We start from the raw sequence: 24,768 nt of genomic DNA, 5'->3' as shown, positions 1-24,768 counted from the left end.
GTCGGGCGGGGAAGATGCCTTCCAAGATGGCGGCGCCCTCGGTGCACACGTGGCGGCGTGGACGGCGCGGGCTGAAGAGTAGGCGTCCGAGTTTCTCTGGGCCACATCCAGGGATCGCGCGGTGTCCGCAGCCTTTTTCAGGTCCAACCCCGTTTTTTCCAGCAGTCTTTGCCGGATGTAAGTGGAGCTGAGGCCTGTGATGAAGGCATCGCGAACAAGCTCGTCAGTGTACACTGCGGCTTTTACATCTCGGCACTTGCAGTCTTTGCCAAGCATTTTCAGGGTGCTTAGGAACTCCTCCACCGATTCCCCAGGTCGCTGTGCGCGGGTAGCGAGCAGGTGCCTAGCATACACCTCATTCGTAGGCTACTGGTAATGCGCCTTTAAGATGTCGCAGGCGGCCAGGTACGTCTCGGCGTCTTGGATGAGGGGGTAAACCCGGTGGCTTACCCAATTCCGCAGAATTCCGAGTCTCATCCTCGCAGCGTCCATAGCGTCTTTGACGGCTGCGGAATTGTCCAGGAAGAATTCCATACACTCAAACCAGTGTCCGAAGCGTGCTGATGCGTCCGGAGCATGTTGATCCAAATCCAAACGTTCGGGTTTCAGGAGTTGATCCATAGTGTTGAAAAATAAGTTAATAAAATTGATGTGCCTCAATAATTCCGAGACTCGAAGTTAGCAGAACAAAAACAAGGCTTTTATTAACTTAGAACGTAACACGTAAGCGAGAGTGATGTCTTCCTTCTGGAGACTGAGGCCAGACTGAGCCAGCCTACAAACGGGGCCAGGTATGGGCGGAGCCCTACACACAGCACATTCCAGCACATTCCAGTATACAATACAGCACATTCCAGTACACAATACAATGAGGTCTGGGGGAAGGGAAATGACACTGAAACCGATCTCAGTCACAGGCAGTGATGATGATGAATATTTCATCACACTCACTGTCTGCAACAGTTGATACTGGTGCAGAATTATGGAAAGTCTGCTCTTAGTCACATTGTGTCCTTAAAAGTTCTTGCCGTACCTTCACATGGGCAACTTTAACCCAGGGATTTATAACAATGATAATACAGTGTCTAAGTTAAAGATTGATAACCATACTTAGCGTACATAACATTTCCAGTGGGTATTACACTCCCCCCCTACCAAATATAGGCATGTCCCCATGACTAATGAACTTTACACATAAGTGGTTGCATGCTTCCCAACCATGTATAAAGGGAGGTAACATATCGAACCGTAGGGGCTATCATTACACTTGGCACTCCTAGTGTACTGTATGTCAAGCTTTCAGGAACCTTCTTAACTCGCTGTGAGCTCTTTATTTCGGATATCCGGTCTTCAGTTCCTTCAACTACGTTGGAGGCATTGGTTCCTTTGTTATCATGCCTTTCAGTCTCTTTTATCTCCTTCTCGGAAGCATCTGGTTCTTCCCAGACCATGTCCAAGTCTGAGCTAAATGGTTCAGACAATTCATCCAGATTCTGTCTTATGCGTCTTTCTGGGAGGTCGTACCATAGATCCCATCCTTCATCTTCCGACTCATCAGGTTCCTCATGATCCACACACTGTGTCATGGGTTTTCTGTCTTCTGGAACAAAGTTTTCCTGGTTTCTCGTTTTTTTCCTTCTTCTTCTCTGCAGGGTTCTCCTACTAGGTGTCGGCTCATTATCCGCTGGCGGATCCAGACGCACTTGCTGTCCCAATGGCAGGATATGATTCCGGTGCAGTATTTTTATGGGTCCATTCCCACCTGCAGGTTTTAGCCGAAACACAGGTAGTTGTGACATTTGACTTTCAACAATGCAAGGTGTAGAAGCCCAGCGGTCTGCTAACTTATGTTTCCCTTGAAGTCCTAGGTTCCGTATGAGAACTCGGTCACCAGGCATGAGTTGGGAAAAACGGATCTTCTGGTCATACCTCTGCTTATTTCCTTTATTCTGTTTGGCAGAAACAGACTCAGCAAGTTCATAAGCAGCTTGCAATTCCTTTCTCATGTCAGATACATACTTGAGGTAAGTTCTCTGTGATGTGCCATCACTGGATACTCCGAAACACAAATCCACCGGCATCCTCGCTTCACGTCCAAACATGAGGTAGTACGGTGAAAAACCAGTAGCGTCATTTCGGGTACAATTATAAGAATGAACAAGATGTCCAATGTGCCGACTCCACTTGTTCTTTCGCTTTGAATCCAGCGTTCCAAGCATGTTTAACAAAGTACGGTTAAACCGCTCAGGTTGAGGATCTCCCTGAGGATGGTATGGAGTTGTTCTTGACTTCTCAATCCCGAGCATGGACAACAACTCATGTATAAGTCTACTTTCAAAGTCTCTACCTTGATCACTGTGTATTCGCTTTGGCAGTCCATAGTGGATGAAGTATTTCTCCCACAACACTTTGGCAACGGTGGATGCTTTCTGATCCTTTGTGGGAAAAGCTTGGGCGTAGCGAGTATAATGATCTGTAATGACCAAGACATTTGCGGTATTGCTGGAATCGGGTTCGATGGACAGAAAATCCATACAGACAAGGTCTAGAGGTCCATCACTTTGCATGTGAAACAGAGGAGCAACTCTTTTAGGTAAAGTCTTTCTCTGGACACAACGTGCGCAGGACTTGCAGAACTCCTCAACCGCAGACTTCATACGCGGCCAATAGAATCTGTCCTTGACCAACCCATAGGTCTTATCTACTCCCAGATGACCTGCGTCATCATGCAAAGACTTCATCACTATTTCCCTGTACTTTTCAGGCAGGACCAACTGTGAATGACATGGTTTAGTGGGTGGGTGAGTGATTCTACACAACACTCCCTCTTTAATTTCCAAGTGGTCCCATTCTCTTAGGAGCAGACGACAGTCAGGATGTTTTGATTTGTCGATCTGTGTAATATCACCCAGACGGAGAGCTGAAAACACCTCATGAATACAGGGATCCTCCTGTTGTGCTTTGGATATTTCAGATGAACACAACATGGGTAAGTTTTGTACATCCAAACTGGAAAGGTTGCAAAATGCCTGGGGAACAGCATGCATTGACGCTCCCAAGTGATCAATCTCTCGGGCATGAAATGAATTCTTTGGTCCAGATACCATGGACATCTGACACATTACTTTTACATCTGCCACATTACTTTTACATCTGCTGAAGCAACATCTTTCCACTCTGGTTTCTGGTAGTGTGGGCGACGAGACAGAGCATCTGCGTCAATGTTCTGGTTCCCAGGTCTGTACCTGAGACTAAAGTCGTAAGCAGATAGTGCAGCAAGCCAGCGGTGGCCGGTGGCATCAAGTTTTGCCGAAGTCAACACATAGGTTAATGGATTATTGTCTGTCCTCACTTCAAACTTCGCTCCATACAGATAATCCTGCAGCTTATCCACCACCCCCCACTTCAACGCCAAGAATTCTAGCTTATGAGCTGGGTAGTTATGCTCTGATGGCATAAGAGTGCGACTGATGAACGCTACAGGTCTCAGTCCTGCTCCTTGGTCCTGATACAACACACCACCCAACCCTTCTTGACTGGCATCCATGTGTAGCACATATGGCAGCTGTGGGTTTGCAAAAGCCAACACGGGGGCTTGAGTAAGACTTTGCTTTAAGGTGTGGAAGGCCTCTTCGCATTTCTCATCCCATCTAACACCAAAAGGCTCAGAGGGTTTGAAGTAGTCCTTGTTCTCTTTACCTTTAGCCCTTTTCTTCCTCTCGGCTGGTGGGAGGTAACCAGCCAGCAGCTGATTCAGAGGATGGGCCACTTTGGGGTAATCCTGCACAAAGCGCCTGTAATATCCGCAGAACCCAAGAAATGACCGCAAGGCAGTCACTGTGTTCGGTTTGGGCCATGTGGTAACAGCTTCGATCTTGGATGGCGCTGTGGCTACTCCATCCTGTGATACAATATGCCCCACATAGGACACGGATGTTTGGCAAAACTAACACTTGTCCAATGATAGCTTGAGACATTCATCCTCCAGGGGACCAAGCTTCGTGTTCTTCAAGGGTTGCCCCAAACACAATGATATCATCCAAGTACACCAATACTTCGAGCAAGTTCATGTCCCCAACTGTTTGTTCCATTATTCTTTGAAAAGTTGCTGGAGCGCCTGAAACTCCCTGTGGCATCCTTTCAAATTGGTAGAACCCAACTGGACATATAAAGGCTGTCTTTTCTTTGTCCGATTCACTCATTGGTATTTGGTAGTATCCACTTCTGAGATCCAACACACTGAACCACTTGCTTCCATTAAGACAAGCCAGTGCATCCTCAATTCTTGGAACGGTGTATTGGTCGGGAATAGTACGTCTGTTAAGCGTCCTAAAGTCCACATACATCCGAATCTTTCCGTTCTTTTTCCTCACCACCACTATAGGAGATGCATAAGGAATCCTGGACTCGGTAATGATCTCAGCTTCTTTTAACTGCGACAGGTGCTGTCTCACTGCTTCGATGTCAGCTGGTGCCAGCCGTCGAGGCCTCTCCCGAAAGGGTTTATCCTCGGTAATTCTGATAGAATGGCGAGTACTCTTACTACAACCAACATCAAACTCATGAATAGAGAAAACTCCTCTCCACTCCATCATCTTCCTGACTAATCGGTCCTTCCATTCTTTAGGAACGAATGAATCTCCAAAGTTGAAGGAGGAGGGTGTCAGATCTCCGGTTTAGTTAACTTTGGACTCTTCCTTCACATGTGACGGCAGTACATTTACAGGAAACAGATGCGCAATCGGCATTCCTTTCCTCAATGTGATTCCTTTGCCTGACATATTCCTCACGGTCACTGTAACTCTCCTTGACATCACAGCTGTCGGGGTCTGCAACTCTGGTCTCACCAGAAGCTCATTTGGAAACCGTGACTCTTCTGCAGGATCATCAGGTGACTCTATCAGAATGGCTTCAGTACCTGGCGTTCCAGGGAATTTTGGTATCCCAGGGATTCTAGCCACTCCTCCAGGACACAGGGTGATAGGTTTGGCTCGAACATACCACACAGTTCCTCTTTTGCTATCATCTACGTCGGAAGAAAGTTCAGGCAGTTTCTCAAAAGCCTTTTTGAAAACAGGGTGAATGTGTCTGGTGCTCAAGAAGTTTTCACCTCCCTGCTCTTTGCAGCTTGTCAGGAGTCGTCTCACTATGGGTATATTACTGCCAACCAGTATGGAAACCTCACCTTTCACCATGGGGTCAGGGCAAACCAACACAAGTGCATCAATGGTCTCAGTGGTCCCTACATCAGCTTCCAAGAACTCCAACCTCAGCGACAAATAGCCATCATATGGGTAATCAGCAGGACTAAGGCCCCAGATCTGCAGAAGACTGATTGGGGTTAACGGCAAATGCATCAGGTATCGGTCATAGAAGGATCTGTACAGTATGGTAACCTGAGAACCCGTGTCAAGGATAGCTTTAGTATAAATGCCTTCAATCTGTATTGATACAGCAGAACTCGGCCCTACTAAACCTTCAGGTATGATGTCTTTCATATCCCCTCGTCTATTATTGCACTTAGCGGAACGTGTCTTAACTACAGGGACAGCAGGCCGTTCCGTTACTGTGCCCCTTTGTAGTTTCCCGACTTCTTGGTAAGTTTTATGAGACGGTCATTTACTTTTTTTAGATTTTCTCACCTCTACATTACATAGAAACATAGAAGATAGGAGCAGGAGTAGGCCATTCGGCCCTTTGAGCCTGCTCCGCCATTCAACGAGATCATGGCTGATCATCCAAACCCTAGCACCCGGTCCCTACACCGACAGCCATCCCACCCAAGCCCTATCCCCGTAACCCCATAACCCCACATATTTAATCTCCCCTAACACTAAGGGCCAATTTTTATCATGGCCAATCAACCTAACCCGCACATCTTTGGACTGTGGGAGGAAACCGGAGCACCCGGAGAAAACCCACGCAAACACGGGGAGAATGTGCAAACTCCACACAGACAGTCACCCGAGGCCGGATTTGAACCCGGGTCCCTGGCGCTGTGAGGCAACAGTGCTAACCACTATGCCACCGTGCTGAAATGTCCATCCTTTCCACAGTTATAACAAAAGACTCCAGGTCTATCTCCTTCATGGGGATATCCTTTAGAGGAATCATTCATTTTGCTGTTAGACTTCGCAGGGTGTTCAACCTTTTGCACCCGTGCGTCATCCCTTTCTGTGTTGGGCTTAGACCGAAAATATGCCATCTCGGCTCTCATGACATTTATTTCCTTCTTCAGCTGTTCCATCTCAGGGTTGACATCACCCTTAGGAGTAGGAACTGTAACAGGAGTCACAAGCTTGGACATCACAGCACTCTTTGCTACATTCCGGGCCTGAAGCATATCCTCCTCCTCTCTGACTTCCCTTAGCAGCTCAGTGAAGGTAGGTGGATCTCGCAACTTATGGGTCATGCGTATGCGAAGAGCAGTCACGTCATCGAGCAATGCACCTCGCACAAACTGTTCAATGTGGAACCGATTCATTTCAGGCAACTCAATCCCTCTTTTCCATAACATACAATGCAGCAGTTTGTCTATTCTCAGCAGATAACTGGACAGCTTCTCTCCCTCACACTGGAATGTGCTTCTGAATCTGACCATCAAATCTGAAATGGTTTCAGTAGTTCCAAAGGCAGTTTCTAGAGCCTGCATGTAGTCAAAGGAAGTAGCAGAGGTGTTCTGCGCCTTTAAGAATCTTACAATGTCAGCAGCAGGACCCTTAAGGCTTTCTACTATTCTCTGCCTCTTCACATTGTCACTGCACTGCCATTCCTCTAGCAGAGGCAGGGTCTGCTCAGCCCAGGCGTCGTACTCCTCTTCCCCACTGGGAGTTGGTCTCACTCCTGAGAACATACGGAGCTTACGGTATCCCTGAGCCTCGAAGGGCAGATTGGTGCATTTATCCACCAGAGAACTAATGGCACTGACCAACTGAGTGTTCATATCCAGGGCCGAAGGACCTATCAGACCTTTGACATCAGCAACAGTCTTTCCTTCTTGTCTCAAGAATGACAACAACTTGGTCTGAAACCCTTCTTCTTCCTTAGTAGTAATAGGGACAAACTGAACTGGCCAGGGACCAGCCTCTTCAGAAAGCCCAACTGCCTCAGGTAAACCATGACCTCTCAGGTTCTCTGATGTCTGGATCAACACAAACTGCTTCTTGGTAGCTGTATCCAAGCAGCGCTCAACTATCCTAACCTTTCCAAAGGCTTTGACACAATTCAGAGCCCTTAGCAAGACATCACCAGGGTCATCGTTAGCAACACCATTCAGCACAATGGCATGGGTAGTAGCTATCTGCTTCCGTTTGCACCAAGCTTCAACCTCAATAACATCCATCTTTTATGCTCAAACAGCCCAGTAGAAACCACAAACCACTCTCTTAGCAATGAGCATTCAATACTATTAGTTTACTGACATAAATAGACCACAATCCCGGACGAGCCCCGAAAATGTAACCCCTTCACAGTTCTCTAGATATATGTGAGATGCGGTCTCTGTTGTAGACAGTATTCTATAGTCCAGTAAGGAGATCACTACTACAATGGCTTAATTCTAATTATCTTACTTTATAGTTTTAACGTCAGACAGTATAAGAAGATTACGGGTCAATGACCTAAATTAGACATTTGCATACATTAGAATGAATCTAGACATAATAAACATACATTCTCCATTTATATGGATTCAAAGGAGAATCTGTCCCTGTGTCCAAATTCGAGTGCACTCTTTCGTTGGCGCACTTAAGTTGGAGCTCATGGTATGTATAATGTCTGCAAGACTTACGACTCCGAACCCCTTCGTTGAATTCTCTTCACGATCACTGAATCCCACTTTGAGTTCTGGATGCAGAGCTACTAATACGAAGGGCGGCGGCCGAGTTTGGAAGCCCGGGACGGGATGCGGCAGCCATTTGCCTCCTGAGCCCTCTTTTCAGAGCTCCTGCCCTCTTTTCTTCCAGTCGCTCGCGTTTCCCGCTCGAAAAACCCGACTCCACCCCTTCCTCCTGGGGTTTCTGCCTGGAGACTGCGCAGCCTCACTGTCTGCAACAGTTGATACTGGTGCAGAATTATGGAAAGTCTGCTCTTAGTCACATTGGCCTAGAAATTCAGTTGCTTGCGCCAGCCGGTAGCGTCTTAGGAGGAGGAGATGTTGGGCGCTAAGCGGCTAGCGGCCGGGCGCAGCGCGATCTGCACCTCTCCCCAACTTCACTAGAGATTTAGCGTCGGCGCAAAGTCTTTGCGCGCGCGCAGATCCTGACGTCATTTCATCGTGCAACGTCCTTTGTGCGCCCCAAACCGGAACTTCAGTGGCGCCGCCCTTCTTTGCGCCTGGCGCCCCCAGCGACTGGTAGAGGGGAACGGTTCCCAGTCGCTGCGGGGTGCGGGGGGCGCTATTTAAAGGGGACTCCTCCTGCATTATAAGTGACAGCCATTTTGTGCCAATCCTTCTGTGTGAGAGACAAAGGCAGAGAGCTTTCTGCTTTGACTCAGCGCTCGCACAGGTACTTCTGGCTTCAGGCCAGAGCTTTGCACTTGGATTTCACTTTCAGTGCCATAGCCTTGAGTCGCCACATATACTGTAATGGGGGCTACAATGGGTGGAAACGTTGGCTTTCTGCATTGCATTCAAAGGGATCAGAGACGCCGTGAGAGAGTGCCAGTCATGGCCAGACGGAGAAGGGCCAACAGGTGTCGGCACAGGAGGCCTTACCCACCCAGGGTATACCGCCAGCAGTTCTCATATCTGAACATGTCTGAGGAGCAGTGTGTTCGGAGGCTGCGATTCAGAAGGGAGGTGGTCACTGAGATCTGCCACCTGCTTCGCAGAGATCTGCAGCCACAGCTGAGGAGCAGGACGTCTCTGTCGGTGGCAGTGGCTCTCAACTTCTATGCCACCGGCTCCTTCCAATCCGCTACTGGGGACATTGCCAACATCTCCCAGTTCGCGGTACATTGCTGCATCCGACAGGTGAACAATGCCCTTTTCAGAAGGAGAATGTGGTAAACCACGTTCACTATCGTATCACTGTTAGTAGTTAGCACTGTTCACCACTGTTCGTTATAACTGTATCACTGACCACTATTGTATCACGGTACGAGGTCGCCTCTTGCCACACTGCTATACCTGGGATGACCACCGCCGACTCCGCCTTGGCTCCACCCACCAGGCCAGGTATAAAGGTGAGCGACTGACTGGTATTCCTCCTGCTTGGATCGGATCACCCACGAGAGTGGGCTCTGTTATTTAGTCAATAAAAACCTTTAGTCACCTTCGTAACTCTTCGCCTTTTATTGGAGGAATTGATAGGTATATCAATTTTATTGACTAAATTTAATGATGTCCGACAACGAGTCACAACCGGCGGAGGAGCCACCAGCGCAGCTCCCAGGAGCACAGCCACACCAGCCAGCTTGGCTGCGAGCCCTCAGACCGCCGTACCTGGACCTGAACCCACGAGCAGCAAACTCAGCCGCAGACTTTAAACACTGGCTGGTCTGCTTCGAATCATACCTGAGAGAATCCAGCGTCCCTCAGGCATCCAAACTAAGTGTCCTGCAGGCGCAACTGAGCCCGAGAGTATACACTCTCATCGAGGACATGACTACCTACGAGACCGCCATCAACCTGCTGAAACAGAAGTACCGGACCCCGGTAAACTACATGTACGCTAGGCACCTCCTAAGATCACGGCCGCAACAGCCAGGAGAATCAGTAGCCGAATTCTCACAGGCGCTATATGCACTCGCCAGGAACTGTGACTTTAAATCGGTGTCGGCAGCCGAAAATACTGAAGATAATATCCGCGACGCATTCCTGAAAGGCCTACGGTCCGAGTACTCACGGCAAAGACTGCTGGAAGCTAAAGACCTCAGCATGGAAAAAGCTGAAGCCCTCGCTATCTCCCTGGAAGTGGCCCACCAAGATCAGGAAGCATTCACCAGGTACTGCTCGCGACCCTGGGACTCGGGCCCGACCCCTACCACAGCACCCTTCCCAGCGCCGCCCCCGGGACCTACCTCTGCGTCGGCGTCCCGGACCCGACCGGCCCCGCCACCCCCGGCACCGGCCCCGACATCGGGCATCCGCGATCGGGCCGCCGGCTGTTTTTTTTGTGGCCAGGAGAAGCACCCGAGGTCGCGCTGCCCAGCCAAGAACTCCACATGCAGAACCTGCCTGAAGAAAGGCCACTTCTCCAAGGCCTGCAGGAGCGGATCCTCAGAGGCCAGCAGTGCCGCATGCGAACTATGGGGGCGGCCATCTTCGTTTAGGGCAACTGAGGCCAGCATCCCCACACATGAGTCATGGGGGTGGCCATCTTTGTTTAGGGCAACTGAGGCCAGCATCCCCACACATGAGTCATGGGGGCGGCCATCTTTGATTAAGGCAACCGACCCCAATAGTGCCTCATGTGAGCTACGGGGGCAGCCATCTTCTCCGTCATTTTGCCCTACCTCGTGGGAGACGCCATTTTACTCACCACGCCCGACCGCCTCGCCCGCAGATGACAACGACTCGCTCAGCTACACACTAGCTTCCGTCACCCTGGACCAAGCCCGCCCGCACCATCTGTCCAAGTCAATGATGGACATCAAAGTGAACGGCCACGCCACGACCTGCCTGTTCGACAGCGGAAGCACGGAGAGCTTCATCCACCCAGACACGGTGAGCCACTACTCCCTCTCTGTCCTACCAACGCGCAGCAGAATCTCGATGGCATCGAGGTCCCACGCCACGGACATCAGCGGCTACTGTGTCGTGACCCTGTCGGTTAAGGGCACGGAGTATAAAAACTTTAAACTCCTCGTCCTCCCCCATCTCTGCGCTGCCGTCCTACTAGGGCTGGACTTCCAATCCCACCTCCAAAGCGTAACCCTAGCATACGGTGGACCCCTCCCCCCACTCACAGTCAACAACCAGCAAACGTTAAACCGCCCACCGCGTAACACCTGCAGCCTCTCCACCCTCAAGGTCCCGCCACCCTCTCTGTTTGCTAACCTTACCCCTGACTGCAAACCCGTCGCTACCAAGAGCAGGCGGTATAGCGCCGGGGACAGAGCCTTCATTAGCTCTGAGGTGCGGCGCCTCCTGAAAGAGGGCATTATCGAGGGGAGCAGCAGCCCCTGGCGTGCCCAGGTCGTAGTCGTAAAGACCGGCGATAAAAACCGCCTGGTCATCGACTACAGCCAGACCATAAACAGATATACCCAGCTGGACGCATACCCCCTCCCCCGCATATCTGACATGGTCAATCAGATTGCACAGTATAAAGTATTCTCGACCATCGACCTGAAGTCGGCCTACCACCAACTCCCTATCCACCCTGAGGACCGCCAGTATACCGCCTTCGAGGCGAATGGGCGCCTATACCACTTCCTTAGGGTCCCCTTCGGTGTCACTAATGGGGTCTCGGTCTTCCAAAGGGAGATGGACCAGATGGTTGACCAGAACGAACTGCAGGCTACATTCCCCTACCTAGATAACGTCACTATCTGCGGCCGCGACCGGCAGGAACATGACGCGAATCTGGAGAAATTCCTCCGTACGGCCCAACGGCTGAACCTCACCTACAATAAGGAGAAATGCGTGTTTAACACCACACGCCTTGCCATCCTCGGCTGCGTAGTGGAGAACGGAATCATCGGCCCCGACCCAGAAAGAATGCGCCCCCTCATGGAGCTACCCCTCCCCCACTGCCCTAAAGCACTTAGGAGAACCCTGGGGCTTTTCGCCTACTATGCCCAATGGGTACCCAATTACGCGGACAAAGCCAGACCCCTCCTGAAAGCCACTTCCTTCCCCCTCACGGAGGAGGCGTGCGCGGCCTTCTCCCTCATTAAGGGAGACATAGCCAAGGCCACGATGCACGCAGTGGACGAGTCCATCCCCTTCCAGGTGGAGAGCGACGCATCCGACTTCGCCTTAGCCGCCACCCTAAACCAGGAGGGGAGGCCAGTGGCCTTCTTCTCAAGGACCCTACAGGGCCCCGAGATCCGACATTCGTCGGTCGAGAAAGAGGCCCAGGCGATCGTGGAGGCAGTACGGCGCTGGAGGCACTACCTGGCAGGCAAACGATTTACCCTCCTCACCGACCAGCGTTCGGTGGCTTTCATGTTTAATAACAAGCTGAAGGGCAAAATCAAGAATGACAAGATTTTGAGATGGAGAATCGAGCTCTCCACCTACGATTATGAGATCTTGTACCGGCCAGGCAAGCTGAACGAATCCCCTGATGCCCTTTCACGAATGACATGCGCCAGCGCGCATATCGATAGGCTTCAGACCCTCCACGACCAGCTCTGCCACCCCGGAGTCACCAGACTCTACCATTTCATTAAGGCCCGCAACCTGACCTACTCCATCGAGGAGGTCAGGACCATGACCAGGAACTGCCAGACCTGTGCGGAGTGCAAACCGCACTTCTATAGGCCGGACCGAGCAAGCCTGATCAAGGCCACCCGCCCCTTCGAGCGCCTGAGCATCGACTTTAAGGGGCCCCTCCCGTCCTCTGACCGTAATGTGTACTTCCTCAACATCGTTGATGAGTACTCCCGTTTCCCCTTTGCCTTCCCCTGCCCCGACATGACCAGTAGCACGGTCATCAAGTGCCTGAATGCCCTCTTCGCCTTGTTCGGGTTCCCGAACTATATACACAGTGACCGGGGTTCCTCCTTCATGAGCGAGGAACTCCGGCAATTCCTCCTAGAGAGAGGTATTGCAGCAAGCAGGACCACCAGCTACAACCCCAGAGGTAACGGTCAGGTGGAAAGAGAGAACGCGACGGTATGGAAGGCCGTCCTCTTAGCCTTAAAGTCTAAGGGCCTCCCAACCTCCCGCTGGCAAGAAGTCCTCCCGACAGCGCTGCACTCCATCCGGTCATTACTTTGCACGGCCACTAACACCACCCCCCATGAACGAATGTTCGTTTTCCCCAGGAAGTCGACTACGGGAACCACTCTACCAACCTGGCTGACCGCCCCGGGGCCGGTCTGGCTGCGGAAACACGTGAGGGCCCATAAAACGGACCCCCTGGTCGAGAGGGTGAACCTCCTGCACGCCAACCCCCAGTACGCCTACGTGGCGTACCCAGACGGGCGGGAGGACACTGTCTCCCTACGAGACCTCGCACCCTCAGCCGATCCGGAAACACCGCCACCACCCCCCCCAACCCCAGCCCAGGTAGACGGCATGCCGGAACCCCACGAGCCCTCGCCGACCACGCAAACACCAGCATCAACACCGGATAAGGCACCAGCACCGGATAAGGCAACACCACCGCTGCGGCGATCGGAGAGGCTTACGAAGCCTCCGGACAGACTGACCTACCAGAATTGGTAGTACACTTCACCCCGCCGGACTTAATTCTAAACAAGGGGTGAATGTGGTAAACCACGTTCACTATCGTATCACTGTTAGTAGTTAGCACTGTTCACCACTGTTCGTTATAACTGTATCACTGACCACTATTGTATCACGGTACGAGGTCGCCTCTTGCCACACTGCTATACCTGGGATGACCACCGCCGACTCCGCCTTGGCTCCACCCACCAGGCCAGGTATAAAGGTGAGCGACTGACTGGTATTCCTCCTGCTTGGATCGGATCACCCACGAGAGTGGGCTCTGTTATTTAGTCAATAAAAACCTTTAGTCACCTTCGTAACTCTTCGCCTTTTATTGGAGGAATTGATAGGTATATCAGAGACGTCAGTACATCTCCTTCCCCATGACCCTGGACAAGCAGCAAGAGCGTACAATGGGATTTGGAAGAATAGCGGGCTTCCCCATGGTCCAGGGCGTAGAACTGATGAACCAGCATTGGTCAGGCCTTGCTTCAGGGCTGCAGTGCGCAGGGCATGGCAGCCAGACAAGTCCACCCTCCCCCTTTAAGAGCTGACCGGCGCCAGAGTGTCTGCCGTCAATCAGCAACTCGCTGCACCTGCGCTGCGCCCGCCCTCGGGGGTATCGCCCCGGACCGCCGGCTTAGCGCCTAATGATAGTCGTGCGTCGCCTGTTTTAGCGCAGCAGCAACCTCTTGGGGCGATGCGACTGAATATCGGCGAAGGTGGCGCGAGCTTGCGCCGGGTGCAAACTTTAGCGGCCGCCCAACTGTAGCGCCCCGAACATGGCTATACTGAATTTCTAGGCCATTGTGTCCTTAAAAGTTCTTGCCGTACCTTCACATGGGCAACTTTAACCCAGGGATTTATAACAATAATACAGTGTCTAAGTTAAAGATTGATAACCATGCTTAGCGTACATAACATTTCCAGTGGGTATTACATATAAATCAGGTCTGTTGGCCCAGAGTCATTCTAGACCTGTACTACATCTTACATTTGTGCCTGTAGTATAGCAGCACCATGAGTAAAATGGAACTTCTAGCATCATTAGAAATCATCAATAAAAAAATCAATGTAATAATAAATCCATACTTATAGCACAAATGGCAACATATTCTGTAAATACAATAGAAGGATGCTAAAATGTGAGAAAGAGACTAAGTGCAAGGATTCGATAATAAATAATGTATCACTAAGTACAAGAGCAAAGTTTGAATGGTTAAGGAATATTTTTCAAAAATGTCACTGGGAAATTAAATAGCCATTTTTTTTATGGGAACAAAGATGAGGGCTGATGTCTCCAACAATAACTCACATTTATATTACACATTTAATGTAGCAAAATGTCTCAAGGCACTTCACAGTTGGGGGTCAGAAGTAGGAGGAGGGCTAGGGTAGGTGGCAGAGGCATTGGTAAAGAGGCACTTTTAAAGGAGGGTTTTGAAGGTGAGGAGAGATGTAGCAGGATGAAGGGTTTAGGGAGGGAATTCTGGAGTGTGGGAACAAGATGGCTGAAGGCTTTGCTACCGATAGTGGAATGGTGGAAGGGGAGGAATGTGCCGTAGATCAGAGCTGGAAGAGCAGAGGATGAGGGCAGGGATGTGGGATGTGGGGCTGGAGGAGAGTAGCAAAGGAATGGAGCGATTTGAAAATGAGAATTTTGAAGTCGATGTACTGAGGGGTGACGGACCAGCTGGTCTTTTCCTGTCCTCTTTCGTAATTTCGCAAGACTGGAGATAAGAAGAGTTTTTTCAACACAGAGTGTAAATGTATGGAGCAGAGTTCCAGCAAATGCAATGTTTATTAACTTCTTCAAAAAACGTAATAGCTATCTGGTTGTGAATGGGATTAAAGACTGTAGGGAAAAGTATAGCCTAAGATGATCAGGTACACCATGGGATGATGGTCCCTGTCCCATTTAGGCTGGCAAGGGGGCATGGCAGGGAGAAATGGGCAGCACATGATCCGTGGACATATTTGGCTAAAGTTGAATCGGAGATATGAGTTGGATACATATTGTTGAGTTTTGCTTTATTACTTTTGAGAATCAGAAGTACTTATGCATAACTGTCCCCAAGATTAAAAGGTGAGTTAAATGATAAAGAAGATTGTGCATTGTCTGTGGAACAAGCCTGCTTGATGGCCTGGGTGGCCTTTTCTTTTTCTATGTATAATTTTCTTCTAATGCAAGACCATGTAGAAATGTCAAAATTAATTTTATAAAGCTACCTTTAGGTTTTCCGGATTCAAGTCACTCTTGTGCATTCCACTTGGCTGGTAACCATGGTGATAAAGTTCAATAAGAGGATCAAAAAACTGCATGAAGACACTGTATGATTCTACATCTCCAGCCACACAACCCACAGTTCTGGTGCAAGAATGCGCTATAATGACAAGCAAACAAATAAAGTAATTAGTGTCAATTAAATCTTTAGTTTTGTAACAATGTTATAAATAACGCTGCCGTGTTTCCTACAGTACAACAGTAACTACACTTCAAAATTACTTCATTGGCTGTAAAACGCTTTGGGACGTCCGGTGGTCAGGAATGGCGCTATATAAATGCAAGTCTTTCTTTTCTTTATAAGTAACGTTGTTGTGATCCTTTTAAAATTAAAAGGTTGATGTTTTCAGTGCACACAGGTTATTGAGGAAAACTGTCTGAAAGAAATTTCTATCTGTTTTCAGCTTTTCAATCATATCCAGAAGGTGACATTCTGCATGACTGATCTCAGAGGGTTAGCAAAACAAAAGCATACAATGTTGCAAAGAATAGTGAAAGGCCAGAGGATTGGGAATTTTTTTTAAAAGCAGCAAAGGATGACTAAAAGAATGATAGAGAGAGAGAAGATAGCTTATGAGAGTAAGCTAGCAAGAAATATAAAAGCAGACAGCAAGAGCTTCTACAGGTACATAAAAAGGAAGAGAGTAGCTAAAGTAAAGTAGAGGATGCGTCTGGGAAATTAATAATGGGAAACAGGGAAATGGAGGAGACCTTGAACAAATATTTTGTATCGGTCTTCACGGTAGAAGACACTAAAAGCATCCCAATAATGGATAATCAAGGGGCTATTGGGGTTGGGGGGAACTTAAAACAATCGCTATCACTAGAGAGAAAGTACTAGGCAAACTAATGGGACTAAAGGTGGACAAGTCCCCTGGACCCGATGGCCTGCATCCTAGAGTCTTAAAAGAGGTGCCTGCAGAGATAATGGATGTATTGGTTGTAATCTACCAAAATTCCCTGGATTCTGGAGAGGTCCCAGAGGACTGTAAAACCACAAATGTAACACCCCTATTTAAGAAAGGAGGGAGACAGAAAGCAGGCAACCATCGACCAATTAGCCTAACATCTGTCATTAGGAAAATGCTGGAGTCCATCATTAAGGAAGTGATAGCAGGACATTTAGAAAATCTTAATATAGTCAAGTAGAGTCAGCATGGTTTTCTGAAAGGGAAATCATGTTTGACAAATTTGCTGGAGTTCTTTGAGGATGTAATGAGCAGGGTGGATAATGGGGAACCAGTAGATGTTGTGTATTTGGATTTCCAGAAGGCATTCGATGAGGTGCCACATAAAAGGTTACTACACAAGATAAGAGCTCACGGGGTTGGGGGTAATATATTAGCACTGATATCAGTGCTAATTTGATCCTGTGAGAAACATCATTCATGTCAGAGGCTGGGACCCAGGAGCGAGGACAAGCCCAGCAGCGAGGTCAAGGCCCAGGAGTGGTGCAGCGTGGACCAGCAGCGGGGTCGGGGCCCAGGGAAGGTGTGGCATGAGCCAACATCGAGATCGGGTGGACCACAATGCATCCTACGAAACCCAGGCAGAGAGGACCTGCGGGAAGGAGGGAGGAGGACAGTAGGAGTATGTTTGTGTGTGTGTGCTAGGCTGATGTAGCAGAGCCTGGTCTCCAATCGTCTTGAATCCCCTTGCCATTGGACCAAGATCTTGCTCTGTCAAGCCCGTGTGGTAGCTGGTGTGCAATGGCCACCCCACATTAAAAGAATTCACGCACAGGCATCTTCCACCCTTTAAAATGAAGTTCGGGACCTGGAATGTCAGGACCCTCATGGACAACCCCAACAGTGACAGACCGGAACGCCGTAATGCTATCATTGCCCGGGAGCTCAGACGTTTCGACATAGACATCGCCGCCCTAAGTGAGACCTGGCGGGCAGGGGAAGGCCAGCTCAAGGAGCAAGGTGGTGGCTACACCTTCTTCTGGAAAGGCAAACCTGAAGAAGAACGCCGCCTCCATGTGGTAGGCTTCGCCATAAAAAATGAACTGGTTGGGTGTCTCAGAGACTCTCCTAGCGGTATAAACGAGCGCCTCATGACTCTTCGGCTCACCCTAGCCCGGAACCAGTGTGCTACGGTCATCAGTGCATACGCCCCAACACTGGAAGCCACAGACGAGACCAAAGAGGAATTCTACTCCATCCAGCCTCGAACAATCCCTGTCCCGAGTCCCAACGGGCGACAAGCTGATCCTCCTTGGCGACTTTAACGCCAGAGTTGGAAAGGACACAGACCTCTGGGGAGGTGTGATTGGCAGAGAGGGGGTAGGGAAAGCCAACTCCAACGGTACCGTCCTCCTGTTGAAATGCTTAGAACATGGCCTTGTCATAACCAACACCTTGTTCCGTCAGAGAGACAAGTACAAGGCTTCATGGCAGCACCCTCGCTCCAAGCACTGGCATCTGCTGGACTACGGCATCGTCCGAGCGAGGGACCGCAAGGACGTCCGCATCACCTGCACCATGACAGGAGCTGATGACTGCTGGACAGATCACCGCCTAATACGCTCTGTCATCTCCATCAATGTAGCCCCAAAACAGCAGCGGCAACAGAAACAATGCCGCAGGAAAATTAACGCTGGAGCACTCAAAGACCCTGCTAAGAAAGCCCTATTCAGCCTGTGCCTCACAAACAACCTGACGACTCCCAGTGATGTAGAGACACAGAGTGCCCACAGCATCTGGTCTGCACTCAAGGCCTCCATAATCAGCACCTGTGAAGAGACGCTTGGTCAATCGACCAGGAAACACCAAGGCTGGTTCGACGAGAATGACCAGGAGATCCAGGAGCTAATAAGCCGCAAGCGCAAGGCATTCCTGATCTGGAAACAGCAACAGAACTCGAGAGCAAGAAAGCAGCTCTACAGAAGCCTGAAGGCCGAGTTTCAACAAAAAACTTGCGACCTAAAGAACAGATGGTGGGTGGAGAAAGCGCAGGAGATCCAGCAGCTAGCCGACAACCACGTCATGCGTGGATGCTTTAGCGCAGTCAAGACCATCTACGGCCCAAGCACCCAAGGTCCTACCCCACTGCGGGCCAAGAATGGAGAGGTACTCATCAAGGACAGAGAGGCAGTCAGTGCCCGCTGGAAGGAGCACTTCGAAGATCTCCTTAACCACGACTCTGTCTTCGACGTGAGTGTCCTCAACGCCATCCCACAGTATGATACCCGCCACCATCTCAGCACAACCCCAGCCCGGCATGAGATTGAAAAGGCCATCTGACAACTGAAGAACAACAAGGCCTCAGGAGCAGATGGAATCCCCGCCGAGGCACTAAAGCATGGCGGAGAAGCACTACTGGCGTGAATTCATGAACGAATTTCTCTTATCTGGAAGCAGGAGAGCATGCCAGGGGATCTCAGAGGTGCCGTAATTGTGACCATCTTCAAGAAAGGTGACAAGTCCGATTGCGGTAATTACAGAGGAGTTTCCCTACTGTCTGCCACAGGGGAAGTCATCGCAAGAATCCTCCTCAATCACCTTCTCCCAGTGGCCGAAGTGCTCCTCCCAGAGTTGCAATGTGGATTCCGCCCACTAAGGGGCACAATGGACATGATCTTCACCGCACGTCAATTACAAGAGAAATGCAGGGAACAGCACCAACCGCTGTACATGGCCTTCTTTGATCTCACAAAGGTCTTCGACACGGTCAACCGTGAGGGATTATGGAGTGTCCTCCTCAAATTCGGCTGCCCTCAAAAGTTTGTCACCATCCTCCGCCTGCTTCACGACGACATGCAAGCCGTGATCCTGACCAACGGTTCCACCACAGACCCAATTCACGAACGAACCGGGGTCAAGCAAGGCTGTGTCATCGAACCAACGCTCTTTTTGATCTTCCTTGCTGCAATGCTCCATCTCACCCTCAGTAAGCTCCCCACTGGAGTGGAGCTAATTTACAGAACAAACGGGAAACTGTTCAACCTCCATCGCCTCCAGTCCAGATCCAAGGTCGTCCCATCCTCTGTCATCGAATTACAGTATGCAGACGACGCTTGCATCTGCACACACTCTGAGATCGAACTCCAAACCATCGTCAACACCTTCACCGAAGCATACGAGAGCATGGGCCTTACACTAAACATCCGTAAGACAAAGGTCCTCTACCAACCTGCCCCTGCCACACAGTACTGCCCCCCAATTATCAAAATCCACGAAAAGGCCTTGGACAATGTGGACCACTTTCCATACCTCGAGAGCCTATAGTCAACAAGGGCAGACGTCGACGACGAAGTCCAACACCGCCTTCAGTGTGCCAGTGCAGCCTTCGGTCACCTGAGGAAGAGAGTGTTTGAAGACCAGGACCTCAAACCCAGCACTAAGCTCATGGTCTACAGAGCAGCAGTGATACCCACCCTGCTGTATGCCTCAGAGACATGGACCATGTACAGCAGGCACCTCAAAGCACTGGAGAGGTACCACCAACGCTGCCTCTGCAAGATCCTGCAAATCCATTGGCAGGATAGGCGCACCAACATCAGTGTTCTTGCTCAGGCCAGCATCCCCAGCATCAAAACTTTGACCATGCTCAATCAGCTCCAATGGACGGGTCACATTGTCTGCATGCCCGATACGAGACTCCCAAAACAAACACTCTACTCGGAGCTCCAACACAGCAAGAGAGCCCCAGGTGGACAGAGGAAACACTTCAAGGACACCCTCAAAGCCTCCTTGAAAAAGTGTAACATCCCCACCGACACCTGGGAATCCCTGGCCCAAGACCACACAAAGTGGAGGAGAAGCATCCGGGAAGGCGCCGAACACCTCGAGTCTCTTCACCGGGAGCAAGCGGAAGCCAAGCGCAGGCAGCGCAAGGCGTGCACGTTAACCCAAGCACCCCACCCACCCGCCCCTTCAACCACCGTCTGCCCCACCTGTGACAGAGACTGTAGGTCCCGCATTGGACTCATCAGTCACCTGCGAGCTCATTTTTAATGTGGAAGCAAGTCATCCTCGGTTCCGAGGGACTGCCTAAGAAGAAGAAGAGAATATATTAGCATGGGTAGAATTTTGGCTAACTAACAGAAAACAAAGAGTCAGGATAAATGGGTCATTTTCAGGTTGGCAAACTGTAACTAGTGGGGTGCCGCAGGGATCAGTGCTGGGGCCTCGACTATTTACAATCTATATTAATGACTTGGATGAAGGACCAAGTGTAATGTAGCCAAATTTGCTGAAGATACAAAGATAGGTGGGAAATCAAATTGTGTGGAGGACGCAAAGAATCTCCAAAGGGATACAGATAGGCTAAGTGAGTGGGAAAAAATCTGGCAGATGGAGTTTAATGTGGGAAAATGCGAGGTTATTCACTTTGGTAGGAAAAAGAAAAAAGAAAATTATTTAAATGGGGCGAGATTACAAAATGCTGAGGTACAGAGGGATCTGGGGGTTCTTGTACATGAATCACAAAAAGTTAGCATGCAGGTACAGCAAGTAATTAGGAAGGCAAATGGAGTGTTGGCCTTTATTGCAAAGGGAATGGAGTATAAAAGTAGGGAAGTCCTGTTGCAACTGTACAGGGCGTTGGTGAGACCACACCTGGAGTACTGCGTACAGTTTTGGTCTCCTTATTTAAGGAAGGATATACTTGCATTGGAGGGCAGTTCAGAGAAGGTTCACAAGGTTGATTCCGGAGATGAAGAGGTTGTCTTATGAAGAAAGATTGAGCAGGTTGGGCCTATACTCATTGGAGTTTAGAAGAATGAGAGGGGATCTTATTGAAACATATAAAATTCTGAAGGAGCTTGACAGGGTAGATGCTGAGAGGATGTTTCCCCTCGTGGGGAATCTAGAACTAGGGGGCATAATTTCAGAATAAGAGGGCACCCATTTAAATCGGAAATGAGAAGGAATTTCTTCTGTCTGAGGGTCGTGAATCTTTGGAATTCTCTTCCCCAGAGAGCTGTGGAGGCTGGGTCATTGAATATATTTAAGGTGGAGATAGACAGATTTTTGAATGATAAGGGAGTCAAGGGTTATGGGGAGTGGGCAGGGAAGTGGAGTTGAGGCCATGATCAGATCAGCCATTATCTTATTGAATGGTGGAGCAGGCTTGAGGGGCCAAATGACCTACTCCTGCTCCTACGTCTTAAGTTCTTATGTTATGTTCTTATGTTTTTACTCTTAGAGTCACTTATTCCACTTAACCTATGAATCCCTAAGAGTAGGAGTGGTTAACTTGTAAAATCTTAAACAAGCCATGAGCACCCAGAAATCTATAACACTCAATGGAAACTGCTGACTCTCTTATAAACATTTGAATATATGAGGAAATCATGTAGCGTTCCCAACCCTCCTGCTTTGGGCGGGAGTCTACTGGAATGGGTGATTGGTCTCCCGAGCACTGCTGTTGGAGACTCGGGAGAAACGGTTTTTGTATGTCGCGGCTTGCAGCCAAACCCTGTTGTCTGGATCCTGCTGGTCTCCCCGCTATTCGGAACACACCACTTCCTTACTGATTGTGAGGATGGCGGCATCAGGGCCAATGAAAATCGCTTGGAAACTTCGTGAGTCCTGAGAGAGAAACTGGGGGAAAGAGAGAGAAAGAGAGCAACACAAACTGGGAAGAGAGGGAGAGAGAGAGCAACACAAACTGGGGAGAGAGGGAGAGAGAGAGAGAGAGAGCAACACAAACTGGGGAGAGAGAGAGCAACACAAACTGGGGAGAGAGGGAGAGAGAGAGAGAGCAACACAAACTGGGGAGAGAGGGAGAGAGAGAGAGAGAGAGAGCAACACAAACTGGGGAGGGAGAGAGAGAGAGAGAGCAACACAAACTGGGGAGAGAGAGAGAGAGAGCAACACAAACTGGGGAGAGAGGGAGAGAGAGAGAGCAACACAAACTGGGGAGAGAGGGAGAGAGAGAGAGAGAGAGAGAGAGCAACACAAACTGGGGAGGGAGAGAGAGAGAGCAACACAAACTGGGGAGAGAGAGAGAGAGAGCAACACAAACTGGGGAGAGAGGGAGAGAGAGAGAGAGAGCAACACAAACTGGGGAGAGAGGGAGAGAGAGAGAGAGAGAGCAACACAAACTGGGGAGAGAGCAACACAAACTGGGGAGAGCGGGAGAGAGCAACACAAACTGGTGGAGAGAGAGCAACACAAACTGCGGAGAGAGATGTAGCATTTGCATACTGAATTATCATTGGCCCGCAGACATCTGTAAGGAATACCTATTACATTTGCATTTGATCACATGCTGAGTTGTCATTGGCCTGCAGGCATCTGTAAGGACTGCTATTGTTTTGGAGGACCCAGGGTCCTAACTCCATCTTGTCCACACTGTGCTGTATGAGAAAGTCCACAGACCTGATGCTTCATAAAAGAGTTTAAACTGTAATACTCCGTTGTCCTGCAAGTTATTAGTTTTGTACAAAGTGTGCAAAACAAGACATGGTGTCAGAACAGGGATTTGAAATGGACATCGTTGGAGCTCCCTTACCTCGAATGAATTGGGAATCTTTGAACTTACATAGAGAATGGGGCAAGTTCAAGCAACACGTGCAGTTAATGTTCTCGGGTCCGTTGAACAGCAAAGGAGAGGAAGAAAGATGCAGCTACCTACTCCTGTGGATCGGAAAAAAGGGGAGAGAGATTTTTAACACATGGTCTCTCACCGCGGATGAGGCAAAGGTACTGAAAAGTTATTTTGACCATTTTGAATCATATGTGATGCCCAAGACAAATACGATATTCGGTAGGTACAAGTTTCAGGAGAAAGTACAAGGAGCTAGTGAGTTGTTTGAACAGTTCGTGACTGAGTTAAAACTGCTGGTAAAAGACTGCGAATATGCAGATAAAGATGAGGTGGTCAGAGACCGCATCGTGTTTGGAATACATTCAGCTAAAGTGAGAGAGAAACATTTGAATGTTGGGTCTGGGCTAACGCTGGACAAAGCTATGAACATAGCTAGATCGCACGAGATGGCCCAAGCACAGTTGAAAACCATAACCGGCACCACAAACAGCTCGTGTGAACAGACAGTGCACGCAGTTAATAGACACACACCAAAGAACACCGCCCAGAGAGCGTGTTTCAGAACAGAAAGAACAGAGAGAGTTCTAAAAATGGGCGACACAGACATAAAACACTTCAAAAACTGTGGATATTGTGAAAACAACTGGCATGGAGAAAAGGAGTACTGCCCTGCCAAAGGAAGACAATGTGCTAAATGTGGTAAACGGAACCACTTTGCTAAAGTCTGCAAGACTGTTTTTGGAAAAGCAGTACACACAGTGAGTGACAGCCAAATGCCAGACAGAGAGCCAAATGCAGAGGAACTGTTTATTGATTCTGTGTCACAGAAAAAGCAGATTTCAGAGACTGAGCAAGCCTTTGCCGATATTGAGATAGAAAAACAGGGCAAAGAGCTTAAGTTTAAACTAGACACTGGAGCTCAAGTTAATGTAATTCCTCTGAGTGAGTATCACAGCTTGAAGGATGAGTGTGAGCTACAGCCCACCTCACGCAAACTGACCAGCTATGGGGGTGAGCAACTCATTGTAAAAGGCACATGCATGATGAAATGCAAGTACAAAGAAAGCGACATGATGTTGGACTTTTACATTATTGACACTCAAGCACCTCCAGTGCTAGGTCTAAAGGCATGTTTAGATATGGACCTCGTCAAGCTAGTGCTATCATTGACAGCACCAGTTGAGAAGCAGACAGTCATGGAGGAGTTTGCTGACGTTTTCAAAGGAATCGGACTATTCCCAGGTGAATGCACTATTCACCTTGACCCAGCAGCAACCCCTGTGGTTTGCCCACTGAGAAGGATACCCCTTGCTCTACGTAGTCACCTGAAGGAGGAGCTGCAGAGCATGGAGAATACAGAAATCATCGTCCAGGAAACAGAACCAACAGAGTGGGTCAACGCGTTAGTAGTGGTTGAGAAACCATGTACAGGCAAGCTCAGAGTCTGTCTCGACCACAGAGATTTGAACAAGGCTATCAAATGCCCTCACTACCCTCTACCAATGCTAGATGACATCACACCCAAGCTAGTGGGAGCACGTTACTTCAGTGTAATGGACGCACGATCAGGATACTGGAATATCAAGCTCACGGAAGAGTCATCTAAGCTAACAACGTTCAACACACCATTTGGACGCTA

The 24,768-nt window shown here is 49.4% G+C and overlaps 1 protein-coding gene across 5 annotated transcripts in view; it reads right to left on the bottom strand.

Annotated features, from left to right (window-relative positions):
• Nucleotides 1-24,768, bottom strand: part of LOC147121119 (creatine kinase B-type-like) — a 59,682-nt gene that overhangs the window by 25,832 nt on the left and 9,082 nt on the right. For all 5 annotated transcript variants that reach the window (XM_085980941.1, XM_085980925.1, XM_085980922.1 and 2 more), the window contains one exon: nucleotides 15,575-15,729. In XM_085980941.1, the coding sequence (XP_085837067.1) occupies nucleotides 15,575-15,729 (155 nt within the window). The remainder of the gene's footprint in view (nucleotides 1-15,574; nucleotides 15,730-24,768) is intronic.

This window comes from Somniosus microcephalus, chromosome 3, assembly GCF_052327205.1.
Source record: "Somniosus microcephalus isolate GS21.2 chromosome 3, FLI_Smic_1.0, whole genome shotgun sequence".
Taxonomy (NCBI): Eukaryota; Metazoa; Chordata; class Chondrichthyes; order Squaliformes; family Somniosidae; genus Somniosus; species Somniosus microcephalus.
Note: the sequence above shows the minus strand (reverse complement) of the source record. Positions and strands in the feature narration are given on the sequence as shown.